General features: G+C 45.7%; 1 protein-coding gene across 6 annotated transcripts in view; it reads right to left on the bottom strand.

Moving 5' to 3' along the window:
- Positions 1-2,069: 2,069 nt before the first annotated feature.
- Positions 2,070-22,011, bottom strand: part of ITGAM (integrin subunit alpha M) — a 58,506-nt gene continuing 38,564 nt past the window's right edge. For 4 of the 6 annotated variants that reach the window (XM_035267474.2, XM_035267475.2, XM_035267479.3 and 1 more), the window contains 16 exons: positions 15,095-15,225; positions 14,839-15,002; positions 11,798-11,952; positions 11,569-11,700; positions 11,317-11,390; positions 10,952-11,090; positions 10,735-10,857; positions 9,142-9,221; positions 7,324-7,407; positions 6,430-6,505; positions 5,254-5,361; positions 5,007-5,090; positions 4,752-4,865; positions 4,568-4,669; positions 3,720-3,830; positions 2,070-3,283 (listed from right to left, as the gene is read on the bottom strand). In XM_035267474.2, coding sequence (XP_035123365.1) covers positions 3,212-3,283; positions 3,720-3,830; positions 4,568-4,669; positions 4,752-4,865; positions 5,007-5,090; positions 5,254-5,361; positions 6,430-6,505; positions 7,324-7,407; positions 9,142-9,221; positions 10,735-10,857; positions 10,952-11,090; positions 11,317-11,390; positions 11,569-11,700; positions 11,798-11,952; positions 14,839-15,002; positions 15,095-15,225 — 1,749 coding nt within the window. In that variant the 3' untranslated portion in view covers positions 2,070-3,211. The remainder of the gene's footprint in view (positions 3,284-3,719; positions 3,831-4,567; positions 4,670-4,751; positions 4,866-5,006; positions 5,091-5,253; positions 5,362-6,429; positions 6,506-7,323; positions 7,408-9,141; positions 9,222-10,734; positions 10,858-10,951; positions 11,091-11,316; positions 11,391-11,568; positions 11,701-11,797; positions 11,953-14,838; positions 15,003-15,094; positions 15,226-22,011) is intronic. The other 2 variants (XM_035267477.2, XM_078345184.1) reach the window with 1 other exon arrangement.

The raw sequence follows: 22,011 nt of genomic DNA, 5'->3' as shown, positions 1-22,011 counted from the left end.
ATCCCGTGGTGGCTCAGATTAGGATTCTACTCTAAGTAGGAAGAGGAGGGTGGATACTGAAGGGATTCATTTATTTGGAAGCAAGAAATCCCAAAAAATAAAAGCAAACAGACATTCCTGGGCTTGGCCACTTATCACCAGATTTAGGTCCCATTTATTAGTCACTTTGTAGCCATGCTAGGGCAATTTGTCACTTGAAATTATGTGCTTTTCTAACCCATCATAAAGTTCTTATCAGGCTGAATTCAACACAAGCTTCTCATTTGAAGACACCAGGTGAACTCTGAGCCCGCAGGAATTTAACTCCCCTGCAAGGACAGGCAGCTAAGGCACGGACGCTGCAAGGACAGGTGATTAGAGGTACAGAGCTCTCTCCCTTCCTAGGGCACTTCAGGATTTCTGGAGATATTGAGGACTTTTATCTTTCAACATAAGGAAACAGAAATTCTTAACAGATTTTATTTAATTCAGGAGAGAAAATACCAAAGAACTGTCTAGAGGTGACGGTATATTCTATCACCCCCACAGATACAAAGGGCCATTGTCTCATCAGCCACCTTTCGAGGCCATCTCACTGCACTTTGAGAGAAATTGAAACTCCTCACTCTGGCTTACAAAGCACTCATGCCCATGCCCTGCCCATTCTCCCAGCCTGCCCTGCCCTCCCCTTCACCTGGAGGGCTTCTGTCCCTGCTGCAGTCAGGTGTCACCTCCCTTTGGGACCCTTCCTTCACCTCCCTAAGGAGTAAGCCCTCTCCCTCCTACCACATCTGGAACATTCGTCCCTCTAAGCCATGATTTTCTTACATTTCAGTGAACATCATGAAATTATTATTTTTTGGCTAGGCACAGTGACTCATGCCTGTGATCCCAGCACTTCAGGAGGCCGAGGCAGGTGGATCACCTAAGGTCAGGAGTTCGAGACCAGCCTGGCCAACATGGTGAAATCCTCTCTCTACTGAAAATACAAAAATTAGCCAAGCACGGTGGCAAGCACCTCTTATACTTTGCAAGCACAGTAAACACGACCCTAGCCGGAACATACTCCCTCTCTAATCCTCACACCAGTCCCTGGTAATTTATCTGAATTTCACTTATGAGGAAACTGAGGCTTAGATAGATCATACCAGTTGCCTGACATCATACAGCTGAAAAGGAATGGAGCTAGGAGTTAATCCCAGCTCTGTCTGGCTCGAAAGCTTTTCTCTTTTACTGTCCTGATGGCCTCAGAGGACTGGCCCCAGAGCAGACGTGGGGAGAGGGTGGCTGTTATTTAACTGTTACGATATTAGGTTAAAGCATATGAAACTGATGACATGTTTTTAGACAAAAATTATTATTTATTTATTTATTTATTTATTTATTTATTTATTTTTGAGGTGGAGTCTCACTCTGTTGCCCAGGCTGGAGGGCAGTGGTTCGATCTCAACTCACTGCAACCTCTCCCTCCGGGTTCAAGCAATTCTCCTGCCTCAGCCTCCCAAGTAGCTGGGATTACAGGCACATGCCACCACACCTGGCTAATTTTTGTATTTTTAGTAGAGATAAGGTTTCACCATGTTGGACAGGCTGGTCCCGAACTCCTGACCTCAAGTGATTCACCTGCCTTGGCCTCCTGAAGTGCTGGGGTTACAGGCATGAGCCACCATACCTGGCCTTTATTTTATGTTATTATTTTGTTTATTTTTGAGACAGGATCTCACTCTGTCACTCAGGCTGGAGTGCAGTGGTACAATCATGGCTCACTGCAGTCTAGACCTCCTGGGCTCAAGTAAGCCTCCTGCCTCAGCCTCCCAAGTAGCTGGGACTACAGATGCACACCACCATGCCTGGCTACTTTTTAAATTTTTTTTTATAGAGACAGGGTCGCAATATGTTGCCCAGGCTAGTCTCGAACTCCTGAGCTCAAGCAATCCTCCCACCTCCACCTCCCAAAACGCTGAGATTACAGGTGTAAACTGCCGTGCCTGGCCTCCCACCTCTTAAATATACTTGTTTCACTCAAATTCTTGGGTGTGCTTCTGGGAGAACCCAAACTTTCAGGAATAGATCCTAAAATTATCCTTACATGTATGCAAAAATGGCATAGATTTATTAACTGAGCATTGATGCAAACAAGAGATTGAAAATAATATATCAAAAGAAAACTGGTGAAATACATTAGGGTATGCCCACACAATGGAATACTATGCAGCAGTATAAAAGAGTGAAAAAGTAGCTTATGTCTTAATATGAACCCATGTCTGAGAAACATTGGTGGAAAAAAGCAAGATACAGAACAGTATGAAGTATGCTACCAATTGTGTAAAAAAGCTTGTGGGTGTGTATGTGTGGTGTGTGTGCACATGTGTACATTTGCCTATCGCCTGCAATCATCTGAAGGAAACCTCAAAACACATCTTGACTACTTTAAGGAGGTGACTTGAATAACTGGGAAGGGAGACTTTTCACTGTACGCTCTTGAATATCTTCTGATTTTTGTACCGTAGACAGGCTTAGCCATTCAAAAAATTAAAGTTACAGTGAAATAATAAATGAATCCATAAAGGAAGATTCATTGTTCCTCAGTGGGCATCTTTACTGGGCATCAGCGCCGCCGTGGAGTGGGTTTGGTGAGGTTCCTGGTTCCACCCACTGCTTCTATGGAGTCTCCATCCAGGCTGCACAGGCTCTCCTGCGAAGGGAAGTCCCACTTCCTTCAATGAGGAGGAGCTGCTGCATTTCCCGCGGTGTTCACCCACAGGAGTGACTGTCCCCTCTCCCGGAGGAAAACCCAGCAGTGGCTTCATCCACTCACAAGGAAGCCCAGGCAGTTCCCCTCTGCCCAAGAGGCTGCACTGCCGGCACCTTACCCACATGCCAAGAGACATCTGAATCACACATGCAAGCCACATGCACCCGAGCACACACATGCACACACACATTCACACTTGTACACCTTACAAACGCACATTCACATACACGCATACACTCGCATGCGCGCACATACACGCACACACTGAAACAGGCATAGGCGTGCACACTTGCTCACTCTTGCACGCACACGTGCACACATTTGTACACCCTCGCTCACACATTCACACACACTTGCACACACACAAATGGAAGCCCAAGCCAGTCCTGTCCGGGGGAGCCGTCGCCGTCCGGTGTATCCAGCAGGCTGGCAGAGTCCGGCTGGCCACGGAGAGGCGGCTCGATGGGGAAGGAGCCGCTACTGGGGTGCGGCCCCCGGGGGACCCCCTTCACTCATCATGTCCTTGTACTGCCGCTTGAAGAAGCCGAGCTGCGGGGCAGAGGAGGGCAGTAAGGGCCACGGAAGCCAGGGAGCAGGTGGATCCGCAAACCGGGGAGTCGGGGGCACCACCGGCCCCAGAGCGCGGGGCAGAGACGGAAGGGACCCGGGAGGGCGGGGCGGGAGGGGAGTGACACCCGCATCGGAGCCTGGAGGGAAATAGAAACTACTACAAGAAAGGCGACTCAGCGTTTGGTGGAGCCTGTGCCTGGGGCGCTCTCAGCGCACCTGCTCTTGAACCAGGCCACCCTCCCTACGTGCGTGCGCCCCCTCCCCCATTTACGGCTGAAGAGACTGAGGCGCAGAGAGGCTCTCGGACTCGCCCCTGCCACACCGCTAGCAGCCCCGTCAAGGAAACGGAGGCATGGAGCTGCAGCGCGAGGCACGGGAGGAGGAAGGGAGAGGGCGGAGGAACGGCAGGGAGTACCTTGTACAGCGCAGCAGTGATGAGGGCCAGGAGCACCAGCCCCCCCACAGAGCTGCCCACGATGAGCGGCACCGGGTTGGGGACCTCGAAAGGTTCCACTTTGGTCTCCGTCTGGGGGAGGAAGAGGAGCAAGGAGGGACGTCAGGGGAGACGACTCCGGGTTTCTGGGGGCTCCCCATTCACACCATGTGCACCCCTGAATCAAGTGGGAAACGCCTCAAGTCCCCCAGAACCCCAGCCCTCACTCCTCCTCTCCCACCTCTCCACCTCCTCTTCCTCCTCCCTGTTTCTCCGTCCTCCCTATCAGTGTCTCTCTCTCACTATCTCTTCTCTTTCTGACTCGGTCTCTCTAGCTCCATCTCTCACTGTCTCTGTCTCGCTCTGTATCTCTGTCTCTCTCTCTCTTTTTTTTTTTTTTTTTTTTTTTTTTTTGAGATCGAGTCTTGCCCTGTTGCCCTGGCTGGAGCAATGGCGCAGTCTCGGCTCACTGCAACCTCCGTCTCCCGCGTTCAAGCGACTCTCCTGTCTCAGCCTCCGAGTAGCTGGGATTACTGGTGCCCGCCACCACGCCCAGCAGGCTAGTCTCGAACTCCTGACCTCGTGATCCACCCGCCTCGGCCTCCCAAAGTGCTGGGATTACAGGCGTGAGCCACCGCTCCTGGCTCTCTCCTTCTCTTTATGTATCTCTCTCCTCTCTCTCTCTCTCTCTCTCTCTCTGTCTTGCTTTATGTCTATCTCTCTGACACTGTCTGTCTCTCTCTTTCTTTGCATCTTTCTCCCCTCCCCCAGAGATCGTCACAAGCCCAGCCCCCACCCCCCAATAGTTCCTCAGCGCTCAAGACAGGTACCTGGGCCCTCACAAACGCCTCCTGTCCCGGCAGCAGGGTGAACACGGAATTGTTAAACAAGATCTCAGCTGTGCTCACAACCAGGAGGTGGTTATGCGAGGTCTGCGGAAGAGAGCGGGTCGGCGCTGCACCTGGGCCCTGGGCGCCACGCCTGTGCCCCGCGAGGCCTCAGGACCCCACACACCTTGATGTACCAATCAAATGAGAGGTTGCCTTTGAGGGTGGCGTTGAATTCTTCCTGGATGCCAAAGAACGGGATGTCACACTGGATTCTCTGGCAGACAGCGATGGAGCAGTTCTGCGGAACACAGGAGGGGAGGGGATGGTAACGAAGCAGAAGGTAGAGAAGACCCTTCCCCGTTGTTCAGAGACCAGATAGGCTCCAGGAGGGAACCGCGCTGCGTCTCCACGTGGCCCTGGGGCTGACTTAGCTTCTCACCACCACGGGGGCCTTCCGAAGCTCAGCCACAAAGTCGGAGTGAGGGGGCAAGCTCTCCTTGGTGTGGCACGTACTCGAGAGGTTCTGAAGAAAGAGAGGCACTGGCACTAAGGGACAGAGATGAAGGAGCCCGGGGCCGGTCGGCCAGGAGGTGAGATGCCCTGAGTCCGGGAGAGGGGCGGAGTGGCTCCAAACCCAAGGGTGGAAACAGAGGTGTAAGGAAGGCGCAGGGCCCTGCTCCACTCACCTCGGAGAAGGTGACCTGGGGGTGGTCCCATATGATCGCCTGGTTCAGCCGGACGGGCACCAAGAACACCAGGCTGATGGGGAGGGTCCTTTGCCCCAGGTTGCTGACCTGCACCAGGAGGGCAAGGTCAGGGCTCTGCCTTCCTCCCCTACCAGCCTGGAGAATCAGCCTCCCCTCCCCCCGGGGCAGGCCACAGGCCCAGGCGTCCTGCCCTTTCCTGTTTAAGAGAGTGGAGTGTTTGGGAGGTTGAGGCGGGTAGATCACGAGGTCAAGAACTCGTGACCATCCTGGTCAACATGGTGAAACCCCGTTTCAACTAAAAATACAAAAAATTAGCTGGGCATGGTGGCGCATGCCTGTAATCCCAGCTCCTCAGGAGGCTGAGGCAGGAGAATTGCCTGAACCCGGGAGGCGGAGGTTGCGGTGAGCCGAGATCACACCATTGCACTCCAGCCTGGATAAGAAGAGTGAAACTCCGTCTCAAAAAAAAAAGAGAGTGGAGTGTACGCCTAACACACATTCGAGTGCCACACAGCCTGGTCTCCAGTCCTGGCTCTCCTACTCACTTGGTGGGAGACCTCAATAGTGTTCTGTAAACCTCTCTGAGCCTCAGTTTCTTCATCTGTAAACTAGGGATCATGACAGTGCCCCACAGAGTCGTTACAAAGGTAACACAAGATAATTACGTGCATGCATGTCACATACGTCCTTGCATGCGTGTATACTGAGCGATAGCAGCGTGGAACCAAGCCTGGCGCACCACAGGTGCTTTACACACATTTCCCATTCCTGTTTCTGCATTTTCTTTTATTTTCTTTCTTTCTTTTTTGAGACAGAGTCTCACTCTATTGCCCCGGCTGGAGTGCAGTGGTGCGATCTTGGCTCACTGCCACCTCTGCCTCCTAGGTTCAAGTGATTCTCCTGCCTCAGCCTCCCGAGTAGCTGGGATTACAGGCATGCACCACCATGCCCAGATAATTTTTGTATTTTTAGTAGAGAGGGGGTTTCACCATATTGGTCAAGCTGGTCTTGAACTCCTGACCTTGTGATCCGCCTGCCTCAGGCTCCCAAAATGCTGGGATTACAGGCGTGAACCACTGTGCCTGGCCCTGTTTCTGCATTTTCTACACATAGATTTTCCTTCCCAGCTGGGACCCAGACATCCCAGCTCCCCACCTGATATTGATGCTGCATGACTCGACTGGTATTCTCTGAGGCTGTGAAGTTGAGATATTTGGTGGAGACCTCATGGCTGAAGGGAGAAAGAAGGGACAGGAGGTCGGAGAGTGTCTCAGGCTAAGTGTGTATGAGAAAACGGGCACAAGGTTGATGGGTATGCAGACCTGGGGGGTGGAGGTGGGGTGGGGTGTAGGGGAATGGGGGAAGCAGTGCATGCTGGATACACAGGGCACGCCTATTTGGGCCACTCACACTCACATGCACAAAAGCACACCTATGCACACATACGCACATGCACACACCCTCAGGCACACACACGGACAAATACACACCCATGCACACATATACAATGCACAAATACACACCTATGCACACACTATGCACACACACTCTCAGACACACTCACACACAAATACACACCCATGCACACATGTACACATACACATAGATCCTCAGACACACACAAATATACACCCATGCACACATACGCAATGCACAAATACACACCTACACACACACAATGCACACACACCTATGCACACATACACACAGACTCACACACACACAAATACACACCCATGCACACATACACACAGGCACACATGTACACATGCACACAGATCCTCAGACACACACACAAATACACACCCATGCACACATGTACATATGCACATAGATCCTCAGACACACACACACAAATACACACCCATGCACACATATACACATAGATTCTCATGCTCACACACATCCACAAATGCACACATACATACATACACATAGATCCTCAGACACACTCACACACAAGTATGCACAGATGCATGCACACAAATACGTGATCAGCCGCGTCCAGCCCTTAAGTAGAGGCTCAGCTAAAGTCCTGGAAGCCATCACCTGGTGACCACCATGTAGACAGCATATTTCACTGGCAGCTCCAGCTGGAATTCAGTTTTGTTGGTTCTGGACATGTTGTTCTCACTGGAGGGAAAGAGAGAACTCCAGCCAGCTCTTAAGAACTGACAGTTGGCCTTTCCTCCTCCCTCTCCCTCACTCCCTGCCTCCCATCAGCCACCAAATCCTGTTATCTCTGCATCTGAAATCCCACTGCTCTCCAACTCCTGCCCCCGCTTAGCCCAGGCCCATCCCTCTCCACCTGGATGTCGGCAGCTGCCTTCTTCTAACTGGTCCCCTGAATTCACACCTGCTCCCACCCCAATCGCCAGCCCTCCTGAAGAGTGATCATTCTAACCTGCAAATATGATTATGTCATTCTCAGAGGCGAAACTGCAAATCCCTAACAACACCCATCAGTCATTTTGGGACATGGCCTGTATCTAACCACCACCAACTCCTTCAACCCTGCATTTTATGCTGAGGCCATGCTTACTCACACCCTGATCTTCCCATCCCTGGCATGTGCTTCCTGCCTTCTGTCTTCATACCCACCCTCAGTCCATGGCTTTGCTTACATTTTCTTTCTTTCTTTTTTTTTTTTTGAGACGGAGTTTCACTGTTGTGACCCAGACTGGAGTGCAATGGCACGATCTCGGCTCACCGCAACCTCTGCCTTCTGGGTTCAAGCAATTATCCTGCTGCAGCCTCCCAAGTAGCTGGGACTACAGGCGTGCACCACCATGCCCAGCTAATTTTTGTGTTTTTAGTAGAGACGGGGTTTCACCTTGTTGACCAGGATAGTCTCGATCTCTTGACCTTGTGGTCTCGATCTCTTCTTGATCTACCTGCCTCGGCCTCCCAAAGTGCTGGGATTTCTTTTTTTTTCTTTTTTTTTTTGTGAGAGAGTGTCTCACTCTCTCACCCAGGCTGGAGTGCAGTGGCACAATCTCAGCTCACTGCAGCCTCAACCTTCCAGGCTCAAGCAATTCTCATGCTTCAGCTTCCTGAGTAGATGGGACTACAGGCATGCACCACCATGCCTGGCTAATTTTTGTATGTTTTGTGGAAACAGCATCTTGATATGTTGCCCAGGCTGAACTAAAACTCCTGGGTTTGAGCAATCCTTTTGCCTCAGCCTCCCAAAGTGCTAGGATTACAGGCATGAGCCACCATGCCCAGCTCCTAAATATATTTTCTTTTCTTTTTTTTTTTTTTTGAGATGGAGTCTTGCTCTGTCACCAGGCTGGAGTGCAGTGGTGCGATCTCAGCTCACTCACTGCAACCTCCGCCTCCCAGATTTAAGTGAATCCCCTGCCTCAGACTCCTGAGTAGCTGAAACTACAGGCACACACCACCACGCCTGGCTAGTTTTTTGCATTTTTTAATAGAGACAGGGTTTCACCATGTTGGCCAGGATGGTCTTAAACTCCTGACCTCGTGATCTGCCCGCCTCACCCTCCCAAAGTGCTGGGATTACATGAGCCATCACGCCTGGCCCCCTAAATATATTTTCTTTAGGAATCTTCTCTGAACACCAAACTCCCAAGAACACTGGCCATCCCCCATCTAATTTGCATCTCATACTGGATTTCAGATGCAAGATTTACAGCTAGTTTTCTTATCCGTCTTTGCCACTAAATTATCATCTCCAGGAAGGCACTCAGCACAAGACCTCGCACATGGTGGGTGCTCAGTGAGTTTGCTGAGTGAACGAATGAGTCAAAGGGAAAACCAGCGGGCAGGGGGCAAAGGCCCACCCTGGGCCAGGGGCTGGGGCCTCAGACGGGCGGCTGCCTGTGAAAGCTGGGCACAGAGCACCTGGTCACGTTGGCCTTGAGGAGCAGCTTGTTTCCAAGGGAAGCCTTAGTGTCCACATCAAACGTGATATTGAAGGTGACCTGGAGTGGGAAAAAAGAGAGACAATGATAGAAATAAAAGAGAAGAAATAACCCAAATGCCCGTCATCTGATGAATGGAGACATGAATTGAAATGTGGCCCATCCATACAACAGAATATTGTTCACCAAATAAAAAGCAATGAAGGCCGGGTGCAGTGGCTCATGCCTGTAATCCCAGCACTTTGGGAGGCCGAGGCAGGTGGATCACCTAAGGTCGGGAGTTTGAGACCATCCTGGCCAACATGGGGAATCCCTGTCTCTACTAAAAATATAAAAATTAGCTGGGCGTGGTGGTGGGTGCCTGTAATCCCAGCTACACAGGAGGGTAAGGCATGAGAATACTTAAATCCGGGAGGCAGAGGTTGCAATGAGCTGAGATTGTACCATTGCACTCCAGCCCAGGCGACAGAGTGAGACTCCATCTCAAAAAATATTAAATTTTTTTTTTAATTTAAGGAAAAAGAAATCAGTGAGGTACTGACACGTGCTAAGGCGTGAATGATCCTTGCTAAGTCCTTACTTAATATTATGCTAAGCGAAAGGATCACATACGGGACGATTTCATTTATATAAGATGTCCAGAAAAGGCCAATCTATAGTCACAAAGTAGATGAGTGGTGGCCTAGGGCTTGGGAGATGGGAGGATTGGGGCTGAGGGCCAACAGGACAGAGGCTCTTTGTGGGGTAATGAAGATGTTCCAATATTGATCGTGATAATGGATGCAAGACTGTGTGAATTCACTGAAAGCCACTGAACTGTACACTTTTTTTTTCTGAGACAGAGTCTCGCTCTGTCTCCCAGGCTGGAGTGCAGTGGCACGATCTCAGCTCACTGCGACAGTCTCCCAGGTTCAAGCAATTCTCCTGCCTCAGCCTCCTGAGTAGCTGAGACTACAGGTGCACACCACCATGCCCAGCTAATTTTTTTATTTTTAGTAGTGGCAGGGTTTAACTGTGTTGGCCAGGCTGGTCTTGAACTCCTGACTTCAGGTGATCCACCCGCCTCAGCCTCCCAAAGTGCGGGGATTACAGGCACGAGCCACTGCCCCCAGCCTGTTTTTACTTTTTGAGACAGAGTCTCACTCTGTCACCCAGGCTAGAGTGCAGTGGTGTGATCATAGCTCACTGCAGCCTCAACCTCCCAGGCTCAGACAATCCTCCCACCCCAGCCTCCCAAGTAGCTGGGACTACAGGGACTACAGGCACACACCACCATGCCCAGCTAATTTTCACATTTTTTTGTAGAGACAGGATTTCACCACATTACCCAGGCTGGTTTCAAACTCTTGGGCTCAAGCAATCCTCCTGCCTCAGCCTCCTAAAGTGCTAGGATTACAGGCATGAGCCACTGTGTCTGGCCTGAAATGTACACTTTAAATAGGTGAATTGTATGGTATGTGAATTATATCTCAATAAAGCTGTTTTGTACAAAAAGGAAGCACTACTAAAGAAAAGAAGAAAAGAATCCCCAAAGAAAGCCAAAGAGAAAAAGAGAGGAGCCAGGAGTTCTGACCTCTGAGTTTTCCGGGAAGATGGGGTGGTTTATGCTGCAGCTGGTGCTCTTCAAGGGTCCAGACACTTCGGTGGAGGAAGGCAACTCACAGTCCAGGCGCCAGGGTCGCTGTGAGCGCTGGTTCTGGAAGGTGAGGGAGGCAAAGATGGTCATGTCCACCTCCAGCCATAAGACAGGGAAGCAAAGGTCAGATGGAGCCTAAGAAGTATGTGGCTACCTGGGATCTGGACACCCGGTAGGACAGGCCAGGCGGGAAGAAGAAGGTGGCCTGCGTCCTGTAGGAGTCCTCGCCGTCGTTTCTCACAGTCACTGTCACGTTGAACTCCCGGGGGCCACCCACCACGAGGTAGTCCAGGCTGTGGGAGGAAGAAGACAGGATGGGGGGAGCTAGGGGCTTCCCTGTGGCAAGCCTGCTCCGGCAAAACAGAGACGCAGGCACTAGACAAAAGATGACAGTAAGGAACAGCCACACAAGACCTCATGGCCCAGGAACACCCAGCTCCCTTGGGGGCCAGGAGGAGAACAGAGCGCGTTGTGGTATGGATCCTCCTCTGGAGGCGGCGAGGAGGAATGGAAACTCACCCCATGAAACTGAAGGTGATGCTGAGGTCGTCCTGGCAGATGCTGTCATTGCCACAATTCTTCTCAAAGGGAAACTTTAAAAAAAAATAGAATATGATCAAATGAAAGGAAAGGAAACAACCAAATATGGTGAAATTAAACAAAAAAATCAAACTTTGACATAAAATTAGGTGCGATCAAATAAAATGAGTTTCAGCCACCTTGGCCTCTGGTCTCTTCCACAGCCCTGCAGGGCCCCAGACCCGTACTCACCGAGGCTGTGAAGACTCTCCGAGCCTCCGCAGCTAGCACTGGCCGAAGGTTCCCAAAGGCAGACAAGGGCGTCCCCACCAGAGAGAAGTTCAAGCGCAGCATGACGGGGCTCACTATGTCCTCGATGCAATTCTAAGAGATAGCCAGGATTTGCAGATCTGCCCTCCTTAGCTCCTCAAGCCCGCCCCATCCATGGAGGACCCAAGGGTCTGGCCACTCGCCTGCTCACCAGCAACTGTAGCTTCAGAGTCTTACAAGTCTGGGTCAGCCCTAAGGTCTGTGTCTGTCTGCGTGTGCTGTTCTTTGTCTCATCGAAGATGGCTCGGGAATTTTTTCGGCTGGAGTCCAGAGCCAGATCATAAGTCACAACACTCTGGATCTGCCCTGAAGAGGCAGGGTGGCACAGCAGTGAGGGGCCTGCGCTTCAGAGCCTGGCAGATGGGAGCTCGAGGCTCAGCTCCTCTGTTCCTCAACTGTGTGACTTGGGGTGCGTTATGTGACCTCTCTGAGTAGCCTTCTTTCCTTTCATCCTTCCTTCTTTCCTTCCTTTCTTCTTTCTTTCTTTTTCATTCTTTCATCTTTCTTTCCTTTCTTCCTTCCTCCCTTCCTCGCTTTCCTTCTTTTCCTTCCTTCCTCCCTTTCTTTCCTTCTTACCTTTGTTCCTTCCTTACTTTTTATTTTTTATTTTCTTTTCTGAGACACAATCTCACTCTGTCACCCATGCTGGAGTGCAGTGGTGCAATCTCGGCTTGCTGCAACCTCCGCCTCCCAGGTTCAAGAGATTCTCCTGTCTCGGCCTCACAAGTAGCTGAGATTACAGGTGCACACCACCACACTCCACTAATTTTTATATTTTTAGTAGAGATGGGGTTTCATCATGTTAGCCAGGCTGGTTTCGAAGGTAATACACCTGCCTCGGCCTCCTAAAGTGCTGAGATAACAGGTGTGAGCCACCACACCTGGCCTCCATTCTTTATTTTTAGAGAGGATAATAAAGATAATAATACCCTCCCAATGGTAAAAAGGAAATGAAATAGTGCTTACCAAGTATTTAGCACAGTGTCTTTCACACAATAAGTGTTCAGTAAATGGCAGCTATTCTGTTATTCACGAAAAAATTGATTGTATTTTTCTGGCTACTTTAAATTTTTGTATCTTTGTCTTTGGTCTTCAGCAGTTTGATTATCATGTACATTGATATGATGTCCTTTATATTTATCCTGCTTTGATTTTGTAAAGAATCTTGATGTTGTTCATCAGTTTAGGGAAATTCTTTTTTATTATTTATTTTTTTTGAGATGGAGTTTAGTTCTTGTCACCCAGGCTGGAGTGCAAGGGCACAATCTCAGCTCACTGCAATCCCCACCTCTTAGGTTCAAGCGATTCTCCTGCCTCAGCCTCCCAAGTAGCTGGGATTACAGATGCTCACCACCACACCCGCTAATTTTGTACTTTTAGTAAATACAGGGTTTCACCATATTGGTCAGGCTGGTCTCGAACTCCTGACCTCAATTGATCCACCCAATTCAGCCTCCCCAAATGCTGGGATTACAGGCATGAGCCACCACGCCTAGTCGGTTTGGGAAAATTATTTAACTAATGCATCCATCCTATTCTGTTTTTCCTATTTCATCTTTTCTATTCTCTCTCTCTCTATTTCTCTCTCTCCTCCCCCCAACCACTTTCTGTAATTCCAATTACATATTTATTAGACCTTTCACCATATCCCACACATCTCTTATAATGTTTTCCTGTATTTTTGATTCTTTTTTTGTCTGCATATTAATCCAGATACTTTCAAATGACTTGTCTTCTTGTTCACCATTTCTCTGTTCTGCTTCTAATCAGCTATAAATCTATTTACTGAATTCTTCATTTCAGTCACTGTGTTTTTTGGTGCTAGAGTTTCCATGATTTTGCTGAAGTTCTCATCCTTTCCCTTTTTTCTTGAAGATATTAATTATAGTTACCTTTTTAAAATTCCTATCCAATCACTCTAACTTCTGAATCACATATGGGTCTATTTCTATTGTCTATTGTTTCTCTTGGTTGCTAGTCAGTTGTCTCAATGTAAAGACCAAGGTGTTTACCAAGGCCTCTCAAATCTCTGCCTTCCCAGAACTGGGGAGCTGCTGAATTCTTTGACTAGCTCTTTGGCTTTTCAGTTGCTGTTTCTACTGGGTTTCTTGGAGTACTGACCTGGGCATTCATGGCTTAGAAGTCAGCCAAAGAGTTGAGGGGGATTTCTATGTAGATTTGGGGGTACCGCCTCTTCAATTCCCTACCCTCTAACATTTTGCTCTTAATTTCTAGCCATGCTGGCTACCCTCATATATCTGGAATGTTATTTTCTCAGCCTGGGAAAACTGCTCCTAGAAACATAAATGCTTTTAGTGATAGGTCTTGCTATGTTGCCCAGGCTGCTCTCGACCTCCTGGGCTCAAGTGATCCTCACACCTCAGCCTTTCAAGTAGCTGGGACTATAAGAATGTGTCATCATGCCCAGTTAATAATTTTACCTATAAACAGGATACAAATCCCAGCATTTTGGGAGGCCAAGGTGGGCAGATCATGAGGTCAGGAGATTAAAACCATCTTGGCTAACATGGTGAAACCTCATCTCTACTAAAAATACAAAAAATTAGTCAGCCATGGTGGCAGGCACCTGTAGTCTCAGTTACTAGGGAGGCTGAGGCAGGAGAATCACTTGAACCCAGGAAGTGGAGGTTGCAGTGAGCTGAGATCACACCACTGCATTCCAGCCTGGGTGACAGAGCAAGACTCCATCTCAAAAAAAATAAAAAGAGAGAGAGAGAGAGAGAATACAATTCTTCCTAGTACTGTCATTACTATTCGCCCACTCGAAGCACAATTTGAGAATAGGAACAAGGAAAGAAGTCACTGGTGATAAAATGCCTATGTGAATACTTTATAAATCTGTGTTTAACTTCATCAACTCAATCTCCCCAAGTAGAATTTCTCTTCATTTATTAAAAAACAAAAATGTGGTTTGTTCACAGGCATAGGCCCTTAGTTCTCTGAAGAACTGAGGGAGTAAGGAAGTGTCACATGCTCACTCTTTAGGGAGGTCTGCTGGACTCCCTCACCCAGCAGGGCAATAGCCTGCTCACTCTGGTAAGGCTTGGAGAAGGTCATCAGAGCCTGTGAGAACTTGGTTCAGGACAGCCAGAAGGCTGGGCAGAGTGGGTTGTACCACCCATCCGTATCCTCTTTCATTTAACCTCTAGAGACTCACCCACCAAGCCTCACCTTCTCTTAGCCGATCCCGTGTGCTCTTGTGGACATGGAGGCAGACTCTGACCTCCCCAGCTTCCTTGCCTTCTGCTGCTGGATCATTACACTCAAATGCATTCCTTGCCACTTCCCTGGGATTGAACTCCATGGTCGCCTCAACTCTCAGTACTGGCTGGGACCTGCAGGGACACCAGAAAACCATCAGGGACCTTCAGACAACAAACGTTCCTTCAAGGGAGAATGCCTGGTCAGCTCCAAAAGGCATTCTCACCTGAGTAGCAGCACGTGCCCCTGCGCTCCCACAGTCAGGTCCACGAGTCCATCCATTGTGAGGTCCTGGCCCCCACTCAGTGACTGACCAAAATACTGGAGCCTCGGAGAGAGCTTGGAGCCTGCAATCCGCTGAGGGTACAAAAGAGGTGGAGAGAGAGAGGTAGGAAAGGATAGGAAGATGTATAACTCAAGTCACCCAGCGTGACGCAGACAGAGTTTCTCTAAGCTCTACTCAAGTATCACCTCCTGCAACTAACCAAGGAATGAGGGCAGCTTAGAACTTAGGAAGGAATTATTCACCTTTAAACAGCAGCCTCAAGAGGATACCCACAATTTCTTTAAAAAAAAAAAAAACTTTTAAAATAGAAATGGTGTCTCACTTTGTGGCCCAGGCTGGTCTTGAACTCCTGGGATCAAGTGATTCTCCCCTCTCAGCCTCCCAAGTGCTGGGATTATAGAGGTGAGTCACCACACCCAACCCCAAGTTTTTATTAATTACCTGCATTTCCCTGAGTACAGGGAAAAGTGAAAGTATATTATTTGGCTCTGTGAATTTTATTTATGTAGTCAGAATAATGCAAACACTCAATGTTGATCTAACCAAAATGATCACATAAACAGGAGGAGTGAATAGGGGGTAAAAGAGTGCTAGCATGTGGCAAAAGGAAAATTGAAAAAGAGAACAATCTCCACCTTTCACCATGGGAAGTCAGTGCTAAAACAAAAATCAAAAGGTAGCAAAATTATTATTATGTAAATTGAACAGATGGAGAATTAAAAGAGCTGAAAGTGGTTCCCTCAAGAGCAAAGGAAATGAAGCCAAAATCATAGTGTACGTGGAAATCGTCGTTTTTTATATTGAGCTTTTTAGAACTATTTTGGCTCTTTAAAGTATGTGCAAAAGTAACACTGAAAAAATGGCAGGCAAATAATAAGTTTAAAAGAAATTTTAAAAGTGATTTTGTCATATACTTAATGTCAGTGAATTCAACATTTTTAATTCTGGTATAAAAGTTGTAAGACAAAGATATGAAAAATAACTATGGCTAAAAATATGTTAATGGCTACACAATATAAATAACTGTAAACTGTGAATCAGTAACATAAAACGTGTAGTGGGGAATAAAAGTATAGAGTCCATGTGATTTAAGTGGTTATCCGCTTAAAACAGACCATGACATTTTGTGGAAACCACAAAGAAAATATCTTTAGAAGTTAAAAAGAGAGGGCTGGGCACTGTGGCTTACGCCTATAATCCCAGCATTTTAGGAGGCTGAGGTAGGCGGGTCGCAAGGTCAGGAGTTTGAAACCAGCCTGGGCAACATAGTGAATCTCCATCTCTACTAAAAATACAAAAATTAGCCAGGCGTGGTGGCGCATGCCTGTAGTCCCAGCTTCTCAGGAGGCTGAGGCAGGCAAATCCCTTGACTCTTGGAGTCAGAGGTTGCAGTGAACTGAGACTACACCATTATACTGTAGACTGGGTGACAGAGTGGGACTCCATCTCAAAAAAAAAAAAAGAACAGAATAAAAGCGTATTAATACAAGAATTAACAACAATAAAACACAAAGGAAGACAGCAAGAGAAGAAAAGAGGGACAAAAAACCTACATGACAAACAGAAAACAATAAAATGGCAATAATAAATCCTTCTCTATCAATAATCACTTTAAATGTGAACAAAAACTCTCAAAACAGAGTGGCAGAACAAAAATACAAAATCCAATTACATGTTGTCTACAAGATACTCACTTTGTATTTACTGACACATAGGCTAAAAGTAAAGGAGTAGAAAATGCTATTCCATGAAAATGGTAGCCAAAAGAGAGCAGGATGACATGCTAATATTAGACAAAATAGACTTGAAGTCAAGAAACAAATGATATTATATAATGATGAAATGGCCAATTCACCAGGAGTTATAAGAATTAATTTTATACACACCCATCAGACATCTAAATAGATAAAGCAAATACTGACAGAACAGAAGGGAGAAATAGACTTTTAATAGCAAGTAGAACAACTAGACAAAAAAACAAGAGAGAAATAGCACACTTGAACAACACCATGGATCAAATGGACTTAATAGAAACATACAAAATACATAAGCCAACTACTGCAGAATACACATTCTTCTTAAGTGCACACGGACCATTCCTCAGGACAGATCATATGTTAGGTCATAAAATAAGTCCTAACAAATTTTAAATGGTTAAAATGATATCAAGAATCTTTTCCAACCACAATGGAATGAAACCAAAAATTAATAGCATGTGTCCTCCCAAGCCTAAACCAGGAGGAAGCTGAAACTATGAATAGACCAATAACAAGGTCTGAAGTTGAGGCAGCAATTAAGAGCCTACCACACAAAAAAAGCCCAGGTCCAGACGGGTTCACAGCCGAATTCTACCAGACACACAAGGAGGAGCTGGTACCATTCCTTCTAAAACTATTTCAAACAATCCAAAAAGAGGGAATCCTTCCCAAATCATTTTATGAGACCAACATCATTCTGATACCAAAACCTGGCAGAGACCCAACAAGAAAAGAAAACTTCAGGTCAATATCCATGATGAACATAGATGCAAAAATCTTCAATAAAATATTGGCAAGCCGATTGCAACAGCAAATCAAAAAACTTATTCATCATGATCAAGTAGGATTCATCCGGGGGATGCAAGGCTGGTTCAACATACGCAAGTCTATCAATGTAATTCACCACATAAACAGAACCAAAAACAAAAACCACATGATTATCTCAATTGACGCAGAGAAGGCATTTGACAAAATTCAACAGCCCTTTATGCTAAAAACCCTCAATAAACTCGGTATCGATGGAACGTATCTCAAAGTAATAAAAGCTATTTATGACAAACCAACAGCCAATATCATACTGAATGGGCAAAAACTGGAAGCATTCCCTTTGAAATCTGGCACTAGACAAGGATGCCCTCTTTCACCACTCCTATTCAATATAGTACTGGAAGTTCTAGCCACAGCAATCAGGCAAGAAAAAGAAATAAAGGGTATTCAAATAGGAAAGGTGGAAGCCAAATTGTCTCTATTTGCAGACGACATGATAGTATACCTAGAAGACCCCATTGCCTCTGCCCAAAAACTCCTGAAACTGATAAGCAACTTCAGCAAAGTCTCAGGATATAAAATCAATGTGCAAAAATCACAAGCATTCGTCTACACCAATAACAGACTTAAAGAAAGCCAAATCAAGAATGAACTGCCATTCACAATTGCTACAAAAAGAATAAAATACCTTGGAATACAACTCACAAGGAACGTAAGAGACCTCTTCAAGGAGAACTATAAACCACTGCTCAATGAAATCAGAGAGGACACAAACAGATGGAGAAACATTTCATGTTCATGGTTAGGAAGAATTAATATCGTGAAAATGGCTATACTGCCCAAAGTAATTTACAGAATCAATGCTATCCCCATCAAGCTACCATTGACTTTCTTCACAGAACTGGAAAAAACCACCATGAACTTCATATGGAACCAAAAGAGAGCCCGCATAGCCAAGTCAATTCTAAGCAAAAAGAACACAGCGGGGGGCATCACACTACCGGATTTCAAACTATACTACAAGGTTACAGTAATCAAAACAGCATGGTACTGGTACCAAAACAGAGATATAGACCAATGGAACAAAACAGAGGCACCGGAGGCAACACAACATACATACAACTATACAATCTTTGATAAACCTGACAAAAACAAGCAATGGGGAAAGGATTCCATGTTTAACAAATGGTGTTGGGAAAACTGGCTAGCCATGTGCAGAAAGCAGAAACTGGACCCCTTCCTGAAACCTTACACTAAAATTCACTCCAGATGGATTAAAGACTTAAACATAAAACCTGGCACCATAAAAACCCTAGAAGGAAATCTAGGCAAAACTATCCAGGACATAGGAGTAGGCAAGGACTTCATGAACAAAACACCAAAAGCATTGGCAACAAAAGCCAAAATAGACAAATGGGACCTAATGAAACTCCACAGCTTTAGCACGGCAAAAGAAACAGTCACTAGAGTGGATCGGCAACCAACAGAATGGGAAAAAATTTTCGCAGTCTACCCATCTGACAAAGGGCTGATATCCAGAATTTACAAAGAACTCAAACAGATTTACAGGAAAAAAACAAACAAGCCCATTCAAAAGTGGGCAAAGGATATGAACAGACACTTTACGAAAGAAGACATATATAAGGCCAACAATCATATGAAAAAATGCTCATCGTCACTGGTCATCAGAGAGATGCAAATCAAAACCACATTGAGATACCATCTCACGCCAGTTAGAATGGCGATCATTAAAAAATCTGGAGACAACAGATGATGGAGAGGATGTGGAGAAAAAGGAACACTTTTACACTGTTGGTGGGAGTGTAAATTAGTTCAACCATTGTGGAAGACAGTGTGGCGATTCCTCAAGGCCTTAGAAATAGAAATTCCATTTGACCCAGCAATCCCATTACTGGGTATATATCCAAAAGACTATAAATCGTTCTACTATAAGGACACGTGTACACGAATGTTCATTGCAGCACTGTTTACAATAGCAAAGACCTGGAATCAACCCAAATGCCCATTGATAATAGACTGGATTGGAAAAATGTGGCACATATACACCATGGAATATTATGCAGCAATCAGGAATGATGAGTTTGTGTCATTTGTAGGGACATGGATGAATCTGGAGAACATCATCCTCAGCAAACTGACACAAGAACAGAAAATGAAACACCGCATATTCTCACTCATAGGTAGGTGATGAAAAATGAGAACACATGGACACAGAAAGGGGAGTACTAAACACTGGGGTCTAGTGGGGGGAAAAGGGGAGGGCCAGTGGGAGGGGGAGGTGGGGAGGGATAGCCTGGGGAGAAATGCCAAATGTGGGTGAAGGGGAGAAGGAAAGAAAAGCACACTGCCATGTGTGTACCTACGCAACTGTCTTGCATGCTCTGCTCATGTACCCCAAAACCTAAAATCCAATAAAAAATTAAAAATAAAATAAAATAAAATAAAATAAAATTTTAAATATTAAGCAAAAAAAAAATTAATAGCAGAAGGAAAACTAGAAGATACATAAATATGTAATAATTAAATAATACACTCTTGAATAACTAATGGATAAAAAAGAAATCTAAAAGGAAATTGGAAAAATAACATGAGATAAGTGAAAACTCAAATGCAATATGCCAAACTTATGAGAGGCAGCGAAAGTTCAGAGTGATAAACACCTACCTTCAAAACAAAAAGAAAGGTTTCAGTTACAAAACCTGACTTTACACCTCAAGGAATGAGAAATAAAAGAACAAACTAAACCTAACATTAGTAGAAGGAAGGAAATAATAAAGATTAGGGAAAAATAAGTCAAATAGAGAAAAAAAAAATCAATGAAATTATGTGAATTTTTCAAAAAGATAGAATTGGTAAGCTTTGGCCGGGTATGGTAGCTCATGCCTGTAATCCCAGCACTTTGGGAGGCTGAGGCAGGTGGATCCCCTGAGATCAGGAGCTCAAGACCAGCCTGGACAACATGGTGAAACCCTGTCTCTACTGAAAATACAAAAATCACCCTGGTGTGGTGGCATGTGCCTGTAATCCCAGCTACTCAGGAGGCTGCACTACACTCCAGCCTGGCCAACAGAGTGAGACTCTGTCTCAAAAAAAAAAAAAGAATTGACAAGCAACAGATAGGTAAAATTATAAATGAAAGAACATACATTATAACTGATGCCATAGAAATAAAAAGGATCATAAGAGACCACTATGAACAATTACATGTTAACAAACTAGATAACCTTGAAGGAATGGATAAATTCTTAGAAACATACCACCTATCAAGCCTGAATCATAAGGAAATATAAAGTTTAAACAGATCTATAACAAGTAAGGAGATTGAATCAGTAATCAAAGACCTTCTAATAAAGAAAAGCCCAGGACCTGATGGTTTCTCAGGCAAATTCTACCAAACATTTAAAGAATAATTAATACCAATTTTTCTCAAACTCATCCAAAAAATTGAAGAGGAGGGAATACTTCCAAATTTACTGTATGAGGCAAGCACTATCCTGACACTAAATTCCAACAAACACACCAGGAGACAAGATCACTATATGCCAATTTCCCTGTTGAACAGAGATCCAAAATCCTAAATAAAATACTAGCAAACTGAATTCAACAGCACAAAAGTATCATACACCATGACCATGTAGGCTTTATTCCTGGGATGCGAGGATGGCTCAACATATGCAAATCATAAATGTGATGTACCACATTAACAAAATAAGGAATAAAAATAACATGATCATATCAATAAGAAAAGAAAGCATTTAATAAAATTCAATATCTGTCTTAGTTTATTTGGTATAACAAATTACATAGACTGGATGGGTTATAAGCAATAGAAATTTATTTCTCACGGTTTCAGAGACTTGTGACATCCAAGATTAAAGGCAAGCAGATTCAACATCTGGTGAGAGCCTACTTTCTGGTTCATAGGCAATCATCATTTTGCTTTGTCTAAGGGCACTAATCCTATTAATGAGGGCCACACCCTCATGACCTAAGCACCTTCCAAAGGTCCCATCTACAAATACCATCACACAGGGAATTAGGCTTCAACATATGAACCTGGGGAGGACACAAACATTCAGACTACAGGAATAGCCATTCATGATTAAAAACCCTCAACAAACTAGAAATACAGGAAAATTACATCAACATGATAAAGAACATAAATAAAAAGCCTCTAGTTAACATCATACTCAGTGGTGAAAAATTGATTTTACCACTAAAATTAAGAACAAGGCAAGGATGCCCACACTCGCCACTTCTATGCAACACAGTATTGAAAGTCCTAGCCAGAACAATTGGGCAAGAAAAAGA

Source organism: Callithrix jacchus, chromosome 12 (assembly GCF_049354715.1).
Source record: "Callithrix jacchus isolate 240 chromosome 12, calJac240_pri, whole genome shotgun sequence".
In the NCBI taxonomy this organism is placed as follows: domain Eukaryota; kingdom Metazoa; phylum Chordata; class Mammalia; order Primates; family Cebidae; genus Callithrix; species Callithrix jacchus.
Note: the sequence above shows the minus strand (reverse complement) of the source record. Positions and strands in the feature narration are given on the sequence as shown.